Source organism: Pseudochaenichthys georgianus, chromosome 6 (assembly GCF_902827115.2).
Source record: "Pseudochaenichthys georgianus chromosome 6, fPseGeo1.2, whole genome shotgun sequence".
NCBI classification, from domain to species: domain Eukaryota; kingdom Metazoa; phylum Chordata; class Actinopteri; order Perciformes; family Channichthyidae; genus Pseudochaenichthys; species Pseudochaenichthys georgianus.
Window position 1 is genome coordinate 39956387 of NC_047508.1, and position 18676 is coordinate 39975062.

At 43.3% G+C, this 18676-nt stretch overlaps 2 protein-coding genes across 2 annotated transcripts; both read right to left on the reverse strand.

Annotated features, from left to right (window-relative positions):
- Positions 1–484: 484 nt before the first annotated feature.
- On the reverse strand, positions 485–10446 carry LOC117448733 (NLR family CARD domain-containing protein 3-like). Its single transcript, XM_034086103.2, has 12 exons — positions 10324–10446; positions 7408–7433; positions 7131–7277; positions 6931–7029; positions 6577–6684; positions 4249–4303; positions 3904–4132; positions 1935–3756; positions 1586–1753; positions 1290–1457; positions 1155–1201; positions 485–1041 (listed from the first exon to the last, which is right to left on the reverse strand). The coding sequence occupies exons 3-12, from the start codon at positions 7250–7252 to the stop codon at positions 503–505; spliced, it is 3357 nt and encodes a 1118-aa protein (XP_033941994.1). The 5' UTR covers positions 7253–7277; positions 7408–7433; positions 10324–10446; the 3' UTR covers positions 485–502.
- Positions 10447–11462: 1016 nt separating this feature from the next.
- Positions 11463–18001, reverse strand: c6h11orf58 (chromosome 6 C11orf58 homolog). Its single transcript, XM_034085257.2, has 5 exons — positions 17849–18001; positions 17087–17167; positions 16857–16917; positions 16532–16641; positions 11463–12010 (listed from the first exon to the last, which is right to left on the reverse strand). Exons 1-5 carry the CDS (start codon positions 17900–17902, stop codon positions 11810–11812), a joined length of 507 nt encoding a protein of 168 aa, XP_033941148.1. The 5' UTR covers positions 17903–18001; the 3' UTR covers positions 11463–11809.
- Between the last annotated feature and the right edge of the window lie 675 nt (positions 18002–18676).

The following is an 18676-nucleotide window of genomic DNA, read 5'->3' on the forward strand; positions in this document are numbered from 1 at the left end:
GGACACATGTTGATGTAGAAGAGACATGGAGAAGAGGGGACACATGTTGATGTAGAAGAGACATGAAGAAGAGGGGACACATGTTGATGTAGAAGAGACATGAAGAAGAGGGGACACATGTTGATGTAGAAGAGACATGAAGAAGAGGGGACACATGTTGATGTAGAAGAGACATGAAGAAGAGGGGACACATGTTGATGTAGAAGAGACATGAAGAAGAGGGGACACATGTTGATGTAGAAGAGACATGAAGAAGAGGGGACACATGTTGATGTAGAAGAGACATGAAGAAGAGGGGACACATGTTGATGTAGAAGAGACATGAAGAAGAGGGGATACATGTTGATGTAGAAGAGACATGAAGAAGAGGGGACACATGTTGATGTAGAAGAGACATGAAGAAGAGGGGACACATGTTGATGTAGAAGAGACATGAAGAAGAGGGAACACATGTTGATGTGTAAAAGATATGAAAAAGTGGATCTTGCATAATAGTTGGCCTTTATTCTGGCTGGCACAGAATCAATGAAGAATCTGGAAAGCCCAGCCTAAATCCTGGATACAGTGGCTCAGAGAACTCAGTGTGGAACGTGTGCAGGTGTGTCATGGCGTTTGGAGATACAGCGTAGAAGGACAGCGTGCCAGCTGACCAGTCTAAGAACACCCCAATCCTTTTGGAGTGGAAGTAGGGAACAGATATGTCTGCGTCGCTCTTATTGAACAATGTGCTGTATTTGCCGCGACAGTAGCGCAGACTCCAGGACTTATCATTGTAGCCAAGGACACATTCGTTTCCTTTCTCTTTCCTGCTGACTCCTTTATAAGCCACTCCAATACCAGTCCATTCGCCAGTCCACTCTACCTCCCAGTAGTGACGAGCATGCAGACCCTCTTTACTGAGAACTTGCCCCCAGTCTGTGAATCTTTCTGGGCTGTCAGGATATGGCTGAACTGATTCCATTCGCGTCATCTTTTTTTTGTCTTCAGACAAAGACAAGTTTGAGTGGGCAGTATTCACATCCAACGTGAGCTCACATACATCTGATGGAAAACAAAAAAGGGAAAAAAACATTTAAAAAAAGTCCTTCAGCTCCTAAAACTACAGTACTATTAAAAAAGAAACGATATTTAAGTCAGATACCAAAAAAACTTACATTTCTTCAGAGATGATTTTAAGTAGCATTCCGCATTGCCATTTAATCTAGAAAAAATACAAAGGCGATGTTTTTGATATGAGAAACCCAACAAATTGGTATACTAAAGAAAAATAATTGAGAAATTTGACTCACCTGACAGTGAGGTGTTCAATGTCCCTCTGTAAACAGGACAACAGCTCCTCGCCTGTCTGTCCTGGATGATTGTAGCTCAGATCGAGTTCCTTCAGGTGGCTTGGGTTGGCTTTCAGAGCAGTAGCCAAATGACCACAGCCAGTCTCTGTGATCCCACAGAACAGCAGCCTGAAAGTGAAAACGTATTCATTGTAATCCGTAGAATGCAAATCAACACTGTATTCTCCAAAAATAGAATAATACTGGCCATAATCAGCATTTGTTTGATGGTAGGTCGCCAGCACTTCTTCACAAACCTCAGTTTTTCCAGCTGACATGTCGGACTTGCCAGTCCAGTAGACAGCAGCTCTACTCCCGAGTCTTGCAGGTCATTATCGCTCAGGTCCAGTTCTTTCAGATATGAGTTGCTTAGAACATCTCCAAGTAATTTGCAGGATTTCTCTGTAAGGCTACATTCTTTTAACCTTTGAAATGAGAAGCAATTTAATACATTTGCTCACAGGGCTTAGATCCTACACATTTTATCATCGATTAATATGACATCGGATCAAACAAACTAGTTACCTGCAAATGTATCAATTTTTTAAAAGCATAGAAATATTGCATCGCACGATAAAAGTGCAGAGGATATAGATATTTACTCACAAGGCTACTCTGGACTCTTTGATGACTGGCAGCAGCCTCAGGAGACCTTCCTCTGATCTCGAATATTTCCTCAAGTCAAACTCATCCAACTCTTCCTTTGCGGTCAGCAACACAAAGACCAGAGCAGACCACAGTGAAGGCGACAGTTGAATCTCTGACAAACAACCAGAGCGCAGGTATTTCTGGATTTCCTCCAAGAGACCCTGATCATTCAGCTCATTGAGGCAGTGGAAGAGATTGATGCATCTTTCCGGGGAGAGATTTCGCCTGATCTTGTCCTTGATGTACTCTGCAATTTCTTCGTTTCTCTGTGAACTGCACTCCATCGTGGTCAGAACGCTCTTCAGCAAGATCTGATTGGAAGTCTGCGAGAGGCCGAGAAGAAACCGCAGAAACAGATCCAGGTGTCCGTTCTCGCTTCGCAGGGCCTTATCCACTGCACTTCTGAGAAGGCTTGTTGCTTCACTGGGAGCCTCGTGGTCAATAAAGGTTGTGTGCGGCTCAAGCAAGTTCTGATTGAAGCAGATGAATCTGTGAAAAATGAACATTGCTGCAAAATACTCCTGAATGCTGAGATGCACAAAGCAGTACACCATCTCCCGGTAAAGTCCGCAGTCGTTCTGAGAGATCTGTGTGAACACACCTGAATATATTGCAGCATCAGCAATGTTGATGTTGTACTCTTTCAGTTCATTCTCATAGAAGATCATGTTACCTTTCATCAGGTGCTCAAAGGCCAGTTTTCCTAGCTTCAAGATCATCTCTTCGTCCATTTTCTCCTGGGCCGGTGGTTCCTCTTGTTCTTCTGAGTACTTTTGAGTTCTTATCAACGAGTTGTACACAAGAAAGTTGGTGTACATTTGCGTCAGAGTTTGAGGCATCTCTCCTGGTACACCATCATCCTGCTTTCTCTTCCTTTCAGTTTGTTCTAAAATTCTCTGCAGAACGGTGGCGGTTATCCAGCTGAAGACTGGTATGTGACACATGATATGCAGGCTCCTGGTTGACTTAACGTGTGAGATAACTTTACAGGCCATGTTTTGATCAGAGATTCTCTTCCTGAAGTACTCTTCCTTCTTGGGGTCGTTGAAGCCTCGTATTTCCGTCACTCGATCAATCAGAACGACTGGAATGCGATTTGCAGCTGCGGGTCTTGAGGTTATCCAGATGTTTGCTGATGGAAGCAGGTTCCCCTGGATGAGATTTGTCAGTAGCTCATCCACTGAAGCTGGCTCCGAGTCACAACGGCAGGGCTTGTTGAGGTCAAAGGCCAGGGGAAGCCGGCACTCATCCAACCCATCAAATATCAGCATGAGCTTGTATTTGCCAACATTTGAAATTCCTGATTCCTTGGCCTCTGCGAGAAAGTGTTGAAGAAGCTGCGTCAGTGTGAAAAGTCTCTCCTTCATCAGATTCAGCTCACGAAAGGGAAGATTAATGAGCAGTTGGACATCCTGGTTAACTCTTCCCTCGGCCCAATCCAGATTAAACTTTTGCACGGAGATTGTTTTCCCAATGCCAGAGATTCCTTTTGTCAGCACTGTTCTGATCAATCTGTCCTGTCCGTGCAGAGGCTGAAAGATTTCTTCACACTTGATTGGTTTGTCTTCTGTTGTTCGTCTCCGGTTTGCAGCCTCAATCAGCCTGACCTCATGCTCATTATTTACAGTCCCACCGACTCCCTCCGTGATGTAGAGCTCAGTGTAAACCTTGTTAAGAAGTGTCTGCGTCCCGTGATGTGCCACTCCCTCATAAATGTATTCAAACTTTTTCAATTTGTGTCGGAGTTTGCGCTGGCAGACGTCAAGCTCACCGTAGATGTCTGATTGTATAAAGAGGAGAGTATAATGTTAAATCATTGATTGTTAGTGCTGAAATCTGTTGCCTACGAACAGAACAATAATGTTCACGTTACTTCAGACACTGGCCTCAACATTTATATTTGACACTTCGTATTCGTGGTACTTACGTTTCTCCAGTTTGTTAGCAAGTTCTCTCTGGCCCATTTCCTTTAAAACATGTAACGTGATCTTTAGAACACCCTCACTGGCATCGTTGTCTGGCTTTATTTCTTCAGAAGTCATGGTCTCCTCATTTTGCATTTCACTCTCAGAAGTGTGTGATAGATGAGGAAAGAGCTTCCTTTCATAGCTTTGAAGCTCTCGCAGGACAATGTTCTTGATGTGTACGTCCACTGACTTGGGAGAAAGTAGAATGACTACAACTTTTATAGAACGGGTTTACAGCTAAGATACATTGAAAATGTCTTTAAAACCAAACATATCATTTCTACTTCATTGAAGATATGGCCTACCTTAAATATGGCATGTGTGTCCATCTCTGTTGATTCTGGACGGTCATGTTGGTTGCTTCAGAAAAATATTGAGGATAATTATTTTAGAAAATAGATTGTAAGTAGCGTATTAAGTCATGGTTTGTAAACGCACAGCATTCAAAGTTGACAAGCAAGACTGATTGTAGAGACGGAGCAGCGTTAGCGGAATAAAACGTTATATTCAAATGTTTCCCATCGGTTAGTATTAGGGGTGTAACGGTATCCGTATTCGTCCCGTACCGTCACGGAACAAATTCGAAAAAAGTCACTTTTATTTTGAAAGCCCGATTTTCTAACGCTGCACATGCAGTAGGTGTTGGACTGGAAATGCTGGAGAACATCAACGGTTTTGAAAACTTCTGTGACGTAGTGATAATCTTCTCAATAAAACATCTTCGCTGATGTTTTTTGAGTCTTCTGGCCAATCAGAATCAAGATGACGGCATGGTTTTGTTGCCGGAAGTCCCGACGGAGAATAACTTTGCGGTAGAACTATTGTTTATACATCCATGGGTACATATTCAGATAAAAATGAACACGTAATGAAATACGACCCCCGGTTTGATGATTGACAGGTCACAGAACAATCTACCCTTACCCACAAAGTAATTCACACAGACTCTCTCCTTTTTACTCTTCTCTCTGTGAGGAGCAGCAGGTTCAGCTGTCAGAACAAAGTAAAACAAATGGCAAACTATTATTAAATATGTCGGGTAGTAATAGATTTAGTTATTTTTCTTCTCAGAGTGCGTAGTTTATATGTTAGTATTTCTAAAAATCTCCTGCGGGACAATCCCCCCAGACCCCCCTGCTGGGGTTGGGTTTTCAGCATGACACGTTTTCACGTATGGTGAATTTGCAGGATTGGCTCCAAGTCTGCCATTTTATTGAATACAAGTCAAGTGTGCCTTTTTTTGTTATACAGTTCAACTTTGATTCTAGAAACGTAATGACCATCATCAGATTAAACTTTCTTTAAAAGCATACTTTAGTTCTGTGAAGGGATATAAGGATATATGCACTGTACTTCACTTTAATTACAATTGTATGCAGATTTTCTGTTGAATAGATTTGAGTGGTTCAAAATTGTGGGTCGCGATTTATGGACAAGGAAAAAAGAGGGTCCCGAGGCCTGACTAGTTGAGAACCACTGCACTACACTATATATAATCCAGGGGGCGGTATTGCGCCTAAAAGCTGTTTGCCAGCCACCCTTACACAACAAATGAAGAACAAGAAGAAAACACAACAAAACGAACAAAATACAAGAAGAAGAAAAGTTAGTATGGCGAGTTCAGATAACACACAGGAGCTAGACCCACCTGCTTCTTTTAAATCAGCTGTGTGGGAAAATGTCGGGTTCCCTGTGGACTACAATAACGATGGAGTGCGAGTGGTGGATCGGACGAGGACGGTGTGCCGGTGTTACAGGGTTAGATACTAGTCATGACAACTGGCGTCATAGAGTGGCGAAGTCACGCCCATCTACTTCCGTCCCATGGGACCTTATTTCTGAAAAATTATGTATTGAAGTCAATGGAGAGAGAACTTATCTTTCGATCCCATTTTAATTGTGCCATGAATTACACATATGATGTTTGTCAATCTTAAAAAATCCTTTCCATGTCAAAAAAGTCACAGTTTGTCTTAACATTGTTGAAATATAAGACTATGAAAAATACGCAACTAGAAAGACTACAAATCCCAGAGTACATTACCATTACATATTACACGACTCCTGTTACTCACCGAAACCTTGTAAAGCCGGTCCCGCATGCTGGCTCTTACGGAACCGACTCACTCCCCTTGTGTGGCTCTCAACACGCCCAAACTTGGAGTGATTTTCACCTCTTTTAATACTTTTCACTTCATTCTGAAAGAAAGAGGTGAAATGTGCTAACGTGACGGCCATCTTGGTGTTGGTGACGTATGCAAGACCAGAGTTGTAGTTCATTGAGCGCTTCAAAAAAGTGTTACTTCACAGTTTTACGACGCATTTTAATTCTTTTGACTTGCAAAATTATCTTTTAAATTGACAAACATCATATGTGTAATTCGTGGCACAATTCAAACGGGATCAAAAGATAATCTTTCTCTCGCCATTGACTTCAATACATGATTTATCCGAAATAAGACGAAGTCCCTCCCCCTCCGGTTGAGTTCCAGTGTCATTTGGACTGTTTAGTGTTGCTCGATCAAAACTAAATGAATAACTTTCATCATTAGGATATTTGACTTGGGACTAAAGTCTTAGGCTGATGGTTCATTCCCCAGAGCCGCATCACCAAAAACACAGAACAAACTTACCTGTGAGAGTTATCCTTGCTGAAGTCATGACGAACCTTCATTGAAATATTACTTTTCAAGGACAGGCAGGATAAGTCTTGCGGTTTTGAATTTTCAAAATCAAGTGAACTAAAAAAAGGAAATGAACCCATGACAGTCAACACTACAAGTTTCTACTTTGGGAAAAACATTGCATCTCTATCAATTTAGTTATTGTTTCAGTCGACATTGTACCGATTTACTGACATGACAATCTCTAAAGCTACAGTTCATCCATTAGGTCATTTTAAATACAAATAACATTACATTACATTGTACATGTAATGTAAATACAAATAAATACTCAATTAAGTAAAAACAATGAAAAATGTTTACCTCCCAGCATCTTCCTTGGTGAAGTCAGCACGAATGTCCAAGGAGTCGTCACTTTTCATGGACATAGATGAGGCAGGCAATTTTGATTCGTTAACAGAACTAATGAAAAGAAAGATGTAATATACGTTGAATATATTGATGATTTAGGACATTTCATAAGTATAGCTTCCACAGATGGAGACATGGAGCAAAATATGTACCCGTCAGCCACTTCTTTGGTGAAGTCATGACGAATGTTCAAGGAGGCATCACTTTTCATGGACACGCAGGAAGCTGCAGGCAACTGTGGCCCATCAGGATACGTCTTCTCAGGAGTGTCCATTTTGAAGGTAATCCCCTTATTGTTTCTAATAGAGATGTTATAGTGGTTATACTTGGTTGCTTTGTAACATACACTAGGGCTGTGGTTCTTAGAAGCGGGACAGTTAAAATGTTCCCAATCCCAAATAAGTGTGTAAACATTGAAAATCAACTCACACAATTGGACCACCAAAGTTCTACATCTGAAAAGAGGAACATAATGAGAAAGATCTTTAAATAAAATCATAAGGATTGATACAAGTACAATAAGAGTGTCCAGTTATATTATTGAGAAAACTATGTTGAGACAATAATACTAAAAAAACATTGAACTTTTGTCCGGCCAACTTGAGACAGGGTGGACCACACACAGGGCCGTCCCTCCCAACAGGCCGATCATGCCGGCTGCATGGGGCCTCACATTGCGCAGGGGTCCTCGGCTTGTGCGCAGCTCTCAGCGCAGTTCTCTCTCCCCCCCCCCCTCGCTGATACGCAAGAGGTGACAAGGGGAGCACGTCTGTAACCCGACACCGTTGCAATGAATCGACATCTGACCAATCGCGGCTTTGATACGGCCACTAGTGCAGGTGAAGAGATGTCGGTGAAAAGACGGTTTCAGTCCGGCGCACAAAACATGAAGAAACTAGAGCATCACTCGAAGGTGGGTTATTGTCAAATGTACAACTTGCGAATGTTATATAAGTCAAATATCAAACTTTTGCCAATTGCCATATTACACCATCAGCTGCAATTCACGACACGAAGAAGCCAGTCTCTGGATAGCATATCGGCTAATGGGGATGCAGTTATATCCAGCATTCTTTATTTAACATTCATTCAAGTATGTGATGCCTTGTATCTGCTAATGTACAGGAGGAAGAGTGATACACTGTCTGTCTAGTTGGCTTACATAACAGTTAAAGTTTACAGCCTAAAAAACATGGAGCATTTTTTGCCTTTTATGTCAATTTGCACATTTCATGGTGATGCTCAGCCTCTGCCCTTAACTCCTGCAGTCATCGTCATGTCAACCACAACAGAGAAATACTGATGGAAATGTGTGTGTAGTTGTTGATACATTGCTGACAGAGGGAACTACATTTGAATACAGATTTAAGAAATATCAGTTTTTGAGCATGTCATAAGCATGTTTTGCCTTGACTATATTACAACTATATTATAATAAAATAATACAGTATTTATATTATTGCATTGATTATGATTATTAGTAGAAGTAGTTTATTTGCATTAATTATATTTAATCTTTTTGAGGCTAGTATTTGGCAGGAAATGCAGACGTATTACTTACGTATAAACGCATACTGAACGACATACATGCACATTTACCATTTACCTCACTGTATAAAAAAGTAACTGTTGATAATAATAATAAACAGGAATTATATTTGCAAATGACTTTGTTTCCAAAAAAATGTTGTTTCACTCCTATCGGTTTTGGGGGGGGGGCTCATCTCATATCACCTCATATCACAATGTTTAAATGTAACTTTGTCCCCTCCTCTTCATCCTCCTTGCTACCCCTTGGAAAAATCATCCGTCGACACCATAGAGTCTCTAGACCAGGGATGGGCAACTTTGATGGTGGTGGGGGCCACATAATTGATGTACTGGCCACCAGGGGGCCGCAGATTCACTTGGAACACACAAAAATTCCATGTGTTGTATGTAATTATTAACAAATATACTAAGTCTGACATCTTCATTGACATTTTACAATCAAAGGGAACATCCCCAATAAATGGGAACATCCTCTAATAAACTCACTAAACAAATATCAGTTCACAGAAATGTTATTTCATTTGTACAAGTGGCATGTTTGTATTGAACAGGTTATTAAACAGTGGAATAAAGCTATTTTAAACTATTGGAAAGCACGGAAATGGTGTGTATTGAGATTAACCCAGACATTAGTTGTCTAACTTGAACCTAAAACACTTGTAGCCAGTCTCTGCATTCTCCTTATTCCACAATAAGGGGAATGTCAACACGCCCGCACTTTGCTGTTCCTCAGCGCCACTCCCCCTCCCTCCCGCTGAAATTATGAATGAAAAGCGTAGTAATCATAGATAACATGGCAGGGTCCGTGACAGTTTGTTTTCATCTGATTTCAAATAAACAAAGTCTTTTTAAGAATATTAAACTTTTTTCGCCAAATTCAGATGATAAATACAACTTTTAAGCTTGTAAAGGCATAATTATAAGAGGCAATTTAACGTCACAGCAGGCATAACAACAGCCGGTGTTTCTTGTGAGGGTTTCCCCGGGAAACAAACACAATGCATACAAATGCATCACAGATTATTTTGTGGTATTTGAAATCATGTACGCAGCTCGCGACGTAACTAGTCTAGTCTAGTGGACGGTATCAGTACTACAAGTAAAACAAATGAAAAAAAAAAAAAATATTTTTTTTAATTTTAATTAATTACGTTGTTTATAAATTAATATGAGGGCCGCAAAAAGAGGAGGTGGGGGCCGCATGCGGCCCGCGGGCCGCCATTTGCCCATCCCTGCTCTAGACTGTATAAAGGTCGACACAGCCTTCAGTTCCACTGCTACGCTGATGATGATATCCAATCCAACTTTATATCTCCAGCACTAAAGCCATCACCGGCACTGTCTCTCAGAAACCAAATCCTAGATGCAAACAAACTACCTTCAACTGAAAAGCGACACACCAGAGATCATCATCGGCCCAAAATCCCGCACCAACACCACCCAGAACATCAACCTCACTCTCGACAACTGCACTACAACCCCCTCCCCTCACATTTGCAACTTCGGAGTAAGACATTTTTGACAGCCATCTTAAATTCGATAAACACATTTATAAACCATATCACCATCTGTGACATTATTAATAAAGAATGCTGGTGACCCGCTCCGTCACAAACAGTCACAGCGGACAGAAAGTGAAACTACTTAACATTTAACAGGCAGTCACACTTCCGGCAAACAAGTAGCCTACTGTAAACAATATATACTACCCCGATTACTGTAAACTGTTATTTACATACGAAATGCAAACATATAGATACAAACAGGTGGTTATGCCACAGTAACAACACTTACAGTTTCATACATGCATGCACAACGCGGAACACACGACGACCCGTTCACTCGCTGAAAGTCTGTTTACGACGTTACAGTGTGGGGTGCGTCCGGTGACTGTCTCTGGACTGCCTGGGGGGCGTCCCAAAGCAGGGAAGTTTGCACAATATCACCTCAAAAACATTGCCTGCCCCCCCCCCCCATCACTCTCCTTCTCTGCTGCAGAAACCCTAATCCGCTCGATTTTAATTAGACTTTTTTGTATTATTTTGTCTACCTCTGTAAAGCGTCTCGAGCACTTGATCAAGCGCTTGATAAATAACATTTATAATATCAATTATTATTATTTGTATTAAGTACATAAGTACATTTATCTAGTAACCCAACACCACTTCCCCTCATGAAGCTTGGCTTTACAGTTACAAAAAATGAAAGTAGCAGAGAACAAAAGGGCTGCAAGAAAATGCAAAGACAAAGCTAAACTGTTGTCATACCATCACATGTTCCTGTCCACCATTGCATGACGTTACCCTTGTATACTGTAAAGTTCGCAACCCAAAGCCAGTTCGACTGGTGCCGTGTCAATATGCTTTAGAAAAACATAGATGGGCATTAGCTTCAGTAAAAAAGTTATATTTTAACAGATTATTTACGAAGATAGAGATGCATATAGTCCATTAATCTGATTATTTCGTTGGTATATGTAGCGTCTTTAAAAAACATATCCACACTGTATGCCACAATTAAAACTTCTATTGGGATGCGGTAAACAAGGAACGACATTCCTCATTTGTTCCCGCAATGATATGGAATATTAAGAACCTCGTTATTCAACACAGCATACTTTTTTATTAGGATAATACATTGAAGAAGTATACGTCTTTTAACAAAAAAACAGTCTTACCTGCTGTCTAAAAGCGTTTGACTTACAATTCTGAAACTGAAAGTTATGCTTTGACGTCATGCAAGAGTGGGCGGACCCAGCGGAGAAAAGTGTATTCCAAAAAAAGAAGGAAAATGGTCCTAAATATAACGGTTCACAGACCCATGCAGCGTATGTGTTAATGTTTCTTGGTTGAGACGGTGATTGTTATAAAGCAGAATGCAACAGTCACCTTGTCTGAGGTCAGTTGAAACTTTACTGTGAGGAAAGGCACACGTTAAACCCATTCTTCCTTTTATTGGTTTTGAAACAAGAAATCACAAAATGTACAATGTGTTTACCGACTGTGTTGAATGGCAAGCAATCCCGTTTCATCCAACATAAGACATGGCAAATGCACTGACTGCTCAAATGTTTAGACCAGAGAGAAAGCGGTTTCAGCCTGCAGACTTGATTCATGACGGCAAACACTCCAGGATGTAGTGATACTCTCTGCTCAGTAAAACGGACTAGAATCATGGGTGATCACCAAAGGTAAACAAATAATGTAAAATGTACAAATTGGAGATTACAAAAACAATGTTCTCCTTGCACCCCCCCTTCCCCCTCAGCCATACGCTGACTTCACAACGGCCTCTTGGCAGCACATTCCCGTTCTTCATCACTACTGTTTGAGTCGGACTTGGACTGATCCGAGGTCTCCGAGTTGGAATCGCTGCCTTCGTCCTTGGCGTCTGTGGGTTTCTCTGCGCAGGTGGACTTCTCTGGCTCTGTTGCTTCTGTCTGGCTGTCCACTGGTGGGGAGGGCAGTAACTCTGGCTCCGGCTGCAGGGATGAGATAACAGGATATTAAAAAGACAAATGTCCCTGAATTAGAGTGAACACTTCCATCTTGAGTTAAATTATTTTTGAAACCAATACGTCAGTTAAGAATCAGTCAGAAATGCAACTCTCTGAGATACATCTAGAAGGGATGTATTTTAAAGATCCCCTATCATACTGTTTTTCATCAATTTATTATAGGGGGGGGGGGGGGGGGGGGGGGTTACCTTGGTTGCTGATTGGCTACACAAGACAAGAAATCGTTATGACATCATAAAGTGGCCAAAATCTGATCAGCTCATTTTCAGACAGGTTTTTATAGAAATGGATCAAAAAGAGAGAGAATCTTTGTTCCTGAAACTTTCAGAGTCTCTTTCCACAGAGGGGACACATGTTGATGTAGAAGAGACATGCAGAAGAGGGGACACATGTTGATGTAGAAGAGACATGGAGAAGAGGGGACACATGTTGATGTAGAAGAGACATGGAGAAGAGGGGACACATGTTGATGTAGAAGAGACATGAAGAAGAGGGGACACATGTTGATGTAGAAGAGACATGAAGAAGAGGGGACACATGTTGATGTAGAAGAGACATGGAGAAGAGGGGACACATGTTGATGTAGAAGAGACATGAAGAAGAGGGGACACATGTTGATGTAGAAGAGACATGAAGAAGAGGGGACACATGTTGATGTCCCCTCTTCAAGCTACCTAACTTCACTCCTTCCACCTTTGAATTCCATGCCGTCACTGTGACCCATCCTATACAACTGACCATTGTTGTCCTCTACCGTCCACCAGGCGCCTTGGGGGACTTCTTGGAGGAATTAGATCATATCCTCTCACACATCCCTGAAACTGGCCCTCCCGCTGTACTTCTCGGAGACTTCAACCTCCAGACGGGGAAGATAGACGAACTAACATCTCTGTTAACCACCTTTGCTTTCTCACTGTCTCCGTCCCCACCAACTCATAAAGCTGGCAATGTCCTCGATCTCATATTCTCAAGGACCTGCACTACTTCTAACCTCTCTGTAAACCCGCTCCACACATCCGATCACTTCTTCATTTCATTCTCTTTACCCCTTTCCAAACATAACAAACTAATCTCTTCTCATCCTGCACCTGTCCGCCGTAACCTCCGTTCCCTCTCCCCCTCTACCTTTGCCTCCTCGGTGCTCTCAGCCCTCCCTTCCTCTGACTCGTTCCAACTCCTGCCTCCAAACTCTGCTGCAGAAACTCTCCTCTCTACTCTCTCATCCTCTCTGGACTCTCTCTGTCCTCTCACATCTCGGCAGGCTCGTCAGTCCCCTCCTGCTCCCTGGCTAAATGACGCACTGCGTGCTAATAGAACCGTCCTTAGGGCAGCAGAGCGGAAACGGTGGAAATCCAAACACCGTGACGACCTCCTAACCTATCAGGCTCTCCTCTCCTCTTTCTCTGCTTCCATCTCTCAGGCAAAAAGCACTTTCTTTCAAGATAAGATCCAATCTTCCTATTCCAATCCTAAAAAACTATTTTCCATCTTCTCCACCCTCTTGCATCCTCCCAAGGCCCCTTCCCCCTCCTCCCTTCTGTCAAGCGACTTTGTTAACCACTTTGAAAAAAAGGTTTACGACATTCGCTCTTCTTTTTCTGACTCACCCCTACTCACCGCCGGATCACCTGAGCCACCTTCAACCGGCACACTAACCTCCTTTTCCCCTCTCTCTCCACGTGAGGTTCTTACCCTCATTACCTCTGCCCACCCTACCACCTGTCCTCTGGACCCTATCCCTTCAAACCTCCTTCAGACTATCGCTCCTGATATTCTACCGTTTCTCTCCCATTTCATCAACACTTCTCTAACTTCTGGTCACTTTCCAAACAGTCTCAAGGAGGCAAGAGTAAACCCTCTCCTGAAGAAACCCACTCTCAACCCGTCTGATGTTATAAACGACAGGCCTGTCTCTCTCCTCCCGTTCCTGTCTAAAACACTTGAACGCGCTGTCTTTAAACAACTCTCCTGCTATCTCCATCAGAACAACCTTCTGGATCCGCACCAGTCTGGTTTCAAGGCAGGTCACTCCACAGAAACGGCTCTCATTGCTGTCACTGAGGAACTGCACACTGCTAAAGCAGCCTCCCTCTCCTCATCATCCTGTTGGACCTGTCTGCTGCATTCGACACGGTGAACCATCAGATCCTCCTTCGCACTCTCCAAGAACCTGGAGTTTCAGGCTCTGCACTTTCCCTCCTCACCTCATACCTCAAAGACCGCACCTACAGGGTAACTTGGAGAGGGTCCGAGTCCGGCCCTTGTCAATTAACTACAGGGGTCCCTCAGGGCTCTGTTCTTGGTCCCCTCCTCTTCTCCCTGTACACAAACTCGCTCGGATCTGTCATTAGCCCGCATGGTTTTTCATACCACTGCTACGCTGACGACACCCAATTAATCCTGTCCTTTCCCCGCTCAGAGACCCAGGTCCTCGCACGCATCTCTGCTTGTCTAGCTGACATCTCTCAGTGGATGTCCGCTCATCATCTCAAGCTCAACCTTGACAAAACTGAAGTGCTTTTCCTTCCGGGAAAAGATTGTCCCTCTCTTGACCTAACTATCAACATCGGCCCCTCTGTTGTTTCCCCGACTCAGACTGCAAGGAATCTGGGTGTGATCCTAGATAACAACCTGTCCTTCACTGCAAACATCGCTGCTACAACCCGCTGCTGCAGATACACGCTTTACAGCATCAGGAGGATGCGTCCCCAGCTGACCCAGAAAGCGACGCAGGTTCTGGTCCAGGCTCTCGTCACCTCACGCCTAGACTACTGCAACTCCCTCCTGGCTGGTCTACCTGCATGTGCCATCCGACCTCTGCAGCTCATCCAGAATGCAGCGGCTCGTCTGGTCTTCAACCTTCCAAAATGTTCCCACACCACGCCGCTCCTCCGCTCCCTCCACTGGCTTCCAGTAACTGCTAGAATCCACTTCAAGACACTGGTACTTGCGTTCCATGCTGCGAATGGATCTGGCCCTTCCTACATCCAGGACATGGTTAAACTGTACACCCCAGCGTGTGCACTACGCTCTGCATCAGCCAAACGACTCGCTGCACCCTCGCTGCGAGGGGGACCCAAGTTCCCATCAGCAGAAACACGTGGGTTTGCTATCCTGGCTCCAAAATGGTGGAATGAGCTCCCCATTGAAATCAGGACCGCAGAAAGCTTACACACCTTCCAGACTGAAAACTCATCTCTTTCGACTCCACTTCGAGCGATAGAATGACTAACAAAGAACTGCTAACAGAGCACTTATATACTAATAAAGGACTGGCTTATCTACAGCCAGTTGAGTAGCACTTGAAACGATTGGCTCTTTGAAACCTGATGTTCTTATATGATTCTGTTTTCCTCAAGGTTGTGTCTTCCTGGTCGAATGTACTTATTGTAAGTCGCTTTGGATAAAAGCGTCAGCTAAATACAATGTAATGTAATGTAATGATGTAGAAGAGACATGAAGAAGAGGGGACACATGTTGATGAAGAAGAGACATGAAGAAGAGGGGACACATGTTGATGTAGAAGAGACATGGAGAAGAGGGGACACATGTTGATGTAGAAGAGACATGGAGAAAAGGGGACACATGTTGATGTAGAAGAGACATGGAGAAGAGGGGACATGTTGATGTAGAAGAGACATGGAGAAGAGGGGACACATGTTGATGTAGAAGAGACATGGAGAAGAGGGGACACATGTTGATGTAGAAGAGACATGAAGAAGAGGGGACACATGTTGATGTGGAAGAGACATGAAGAAGAGGGGACACATGTTGATGAAGAAGAGGGGACACGTGTTGATTTAGAAGAGACATGACGAAGAGGGGACACATGTTGATTTAGAAGAGACATGACGAAGAGGGGACACATGTTGATGTAGAAGAGACATGAAGAAGAGGGGACACATGAAGAAGAGGGGACACATGTTGATGTAGAAGAGACATGAAGAAGGGACACATGTTGATGTAGAGGAGACATGAAGAAGAGGGGACATATGTTGATGTAAAATCTCCCTGTCCCCTTCTCTGGCTCTGTGTGTCCCCTCCTCCGGCTCTGTGTGTCCCCTCCTCTGGCTCTGTGTGTCCCCTCCTCTGGCTCTGTGTGTCCCCTCCTCTGGCTCTGTGTGTCCCCTCCTCTGGCTCTGTGTGTCCCCTCCTCTGGCTCTGTGTGTCCCCTCCTCCGGCCCTGCGTGTCCCCTCCTCCGGCCCTGCGTGTCCCCTCCTCCGGCCCTGCGTGTCCCCTCCTCCGGCTCTGCGTGTCCCCTCCTCTGGCTCTGTGTGTCCCCTCCTCTGGCTCTGTGTGTCCCCTCCTCCGGCCCTGCGTGTCCCCTCCTCCGGCTCTGCGTGTCCCCTCCTCTGGCTCTGCGTGTCCCCTCCTCTGGCTCTGCGTGTCCCCTCCTCTGGCTCTGCGTGTCCCCTCCTCTGGCTCTGCGTGTCCCCTCCTCTGGCTCTGTGTGTCCCCTCCTCTGGCTCTGTGTGTCCCCTCACCTCATTGAAACCCAGACCACAGTGTCTCCGGTTCCGGCCCGACAGCTTCCCGTCCATGCCCTGCTGGTACTGCATCTCCAGCTGCTCGTTCATCTCTCTGTCTTCCATCCCTGCAGAGGAGACAGCAGTCACAGCAGGAGGCACACCCAGCCACTACAGGCCTATCCATGCATCGGATAGATCTGATTGGCCGGTGTGTCGTGGGGAAGCCAGGTTAATTGCATTGGGCATCAGGATAAGGCAGCATGGGTGTCACAAGAACAGTCGTTTGGAGATGTCTTACATCAGAAGCAGCATTTTACAAACGTGAAATGAAGAAGCTTACCACTGCGGACATGGGACGTTGACTTGTGGTCGCCAATCACGAGTCGTCCGGTGGATTCTTTCTAAAAAAAAAACAGAAACAAACCCATTTCAAATCAATAATCAGAACTACTCTAAACATTATCAATTGATGAGCATGAGCTGAACAAAGCTTCTCTGTTAATACTTTGGACTAAAGGCCTACAATAAGGCGAACCACGAGTACGGCGATCTCCTATAAACAAGTCAAACCTTGCCGGCGCCCATCAAACGTAGAAACTTCAGCTTCCTTTCATCGCTTCCCAGATCAGCTGTCGCCCATGTCGACCCATCCTGCAAAGGCAAAACATCATCATGTGGACTTGATTGATTCACTTCAACAGACGGGGCTAACTACAGTGCACGATTTGTTTACATATAGTACACTGACTGGGTATATGTGTCTGTCCCTTGGTAGATTGGTATATTAGAGAGTATTTTTAATGTATTCTGTATATTATATAGTGTGTAGTAGTCTTCTGACTATGTGTCTTTTCTACTCGAGGATATGTATATATTGTTTAAAAGCGAATAAACCATGGGTCCTGCATCAAAAATGTGATCTAACCAATAGGATGAGAAAGGATATGTCTCTCACAGTACATTATGATTTGACACTCCTCATATCACACCTTGCACATGCACGCAGGTCATGGTGTTGGTCAGTAACCCTTGCTGGGTAAAGCACCTTCAGTCAAACGACCTCTTTACTTGAAACAGATGTCGAGCAAGCTTGTTTTTATGTAAATTAAGACATTACGGCACAATGCATAATGTATTTTCTACAACATATTTACAAATCAACCTAAATAGACGAATACACTTTGAATGGGCTGCAAGAAAACGTGTTTACGTTTGACCAAAAAGCATTGCAAGAATAGCGTGAGCGAGCAGGCTATCGTGATGCTAACCTTATCTTCGTGTCTAATAGCTTTTATATTAGCGTAATATTCAAGATGCATTATTTGTACTCACGTCACTTGGAGAAACTGGACGTTTCGTTCCGTGCCTTTCGTCTAGAGAACTCATTATGTACGTTTTATTTAGTAAAGAAGTCAAGTAAATACCATGCGACCTAGCAATGGCTAGCTCGATTTGTCAACAACCCACCGTGTCGTCACTTCCGGTTCAGTCTTCTTCGTTTTTTTTGTAGTTGGTCAAATAACTCTTCTGCCGCCTAGCGTTGGATTGTGGCACATCACCATTAAAACAGATGCATTTAATTCATTGAGATACAAGTATTTATTAAAAAACAGATATACGATTTAAGAAGCTTTAAAAAAAAAAAAAAGTGTAGATCTGAGATTCTTCTGAGAGTTTGTTAAAACAATAACTAAATGCAGTTTCATCATTTTCAAATTGCAGCATTATTAGCAACATAATAATAATCGATTACAGTTTTTTTTACATGCAATCCTTGTTCCTTTAGTTTACTGTATCTCCCAAAGCCATGTGTTTGGATATGCCAGCCAGACTAAAATGAACCTTCTTGATGACCTTCCTACAAACCGCCAAAAGGTGGCGTTAGAGTAACTGTAATAGAGCAGCAGCCCTCACACCTCTGACAGGACGCTGAAACTCAATTTCTGCAACACACTTCATAGATATTAACGAAAATATAAGTTATTTACGTGTGCACTCTCTTTTACTAAGATTAACACGTTTTTTATTATTAATCAAGGTGAGTCTATACCTCAGTTTAATATGATCTATTTATGTGAATTGTTTTCTAGCAAAACATTAAATAATCCAACTTTCAATATTTACCAATTGTCGTTATTCAGAGAAGACAGTGGAGGACAT

Excerpts from the sequence above, each read along its gene's own strand:
- LOC117448733 (XM_034086103.2), bottom strand. The coding sequence starts at position 7,252 with ATGGACACTCCTGAGAAGACGTATCCTGATGGGCCACAGTTGCCTGCA. Across the intron at positions 3,757-3,903 it reads TGCTAACAAACTGGAGAAAC|ACATCTACGGTGAGCTTGAC; the intron begins GTAAGTACCACG and ends TTATACAATCAG. Across the intron at positions 1,754-1,934 it reads AAAGAGTCCAGAGTAGCCTT|GTTAAAAGAATGTAGCCTTA; the intron begins GTGAGTAAATAT and ends CTCATTTCAAAG.
- c6h11orf58 (XM_034085257.2), bottom strand. The coding sequence starts at position 17,902 with ATGAGTTCTCTAGACGAAAGGCACGGAACGAAACGTCCAGTTTCTCCA. Across the intron at positions 17,168-17,848 it reads GTCCAGTTTCTCCAAGTGAC|GATGGGTCGACATGGGCGAC; the intron begins GTGAGTACAAAT and ends TTGCCTTTGCAG. Across the intron at positions 16,918-17,086 it reads GTTTGATGGGCGCCGGCAAG|AAAGAATCCACCGGACGACT; the intron begins GTTTGACTTGTT and ends TTTTTTTTTTAG.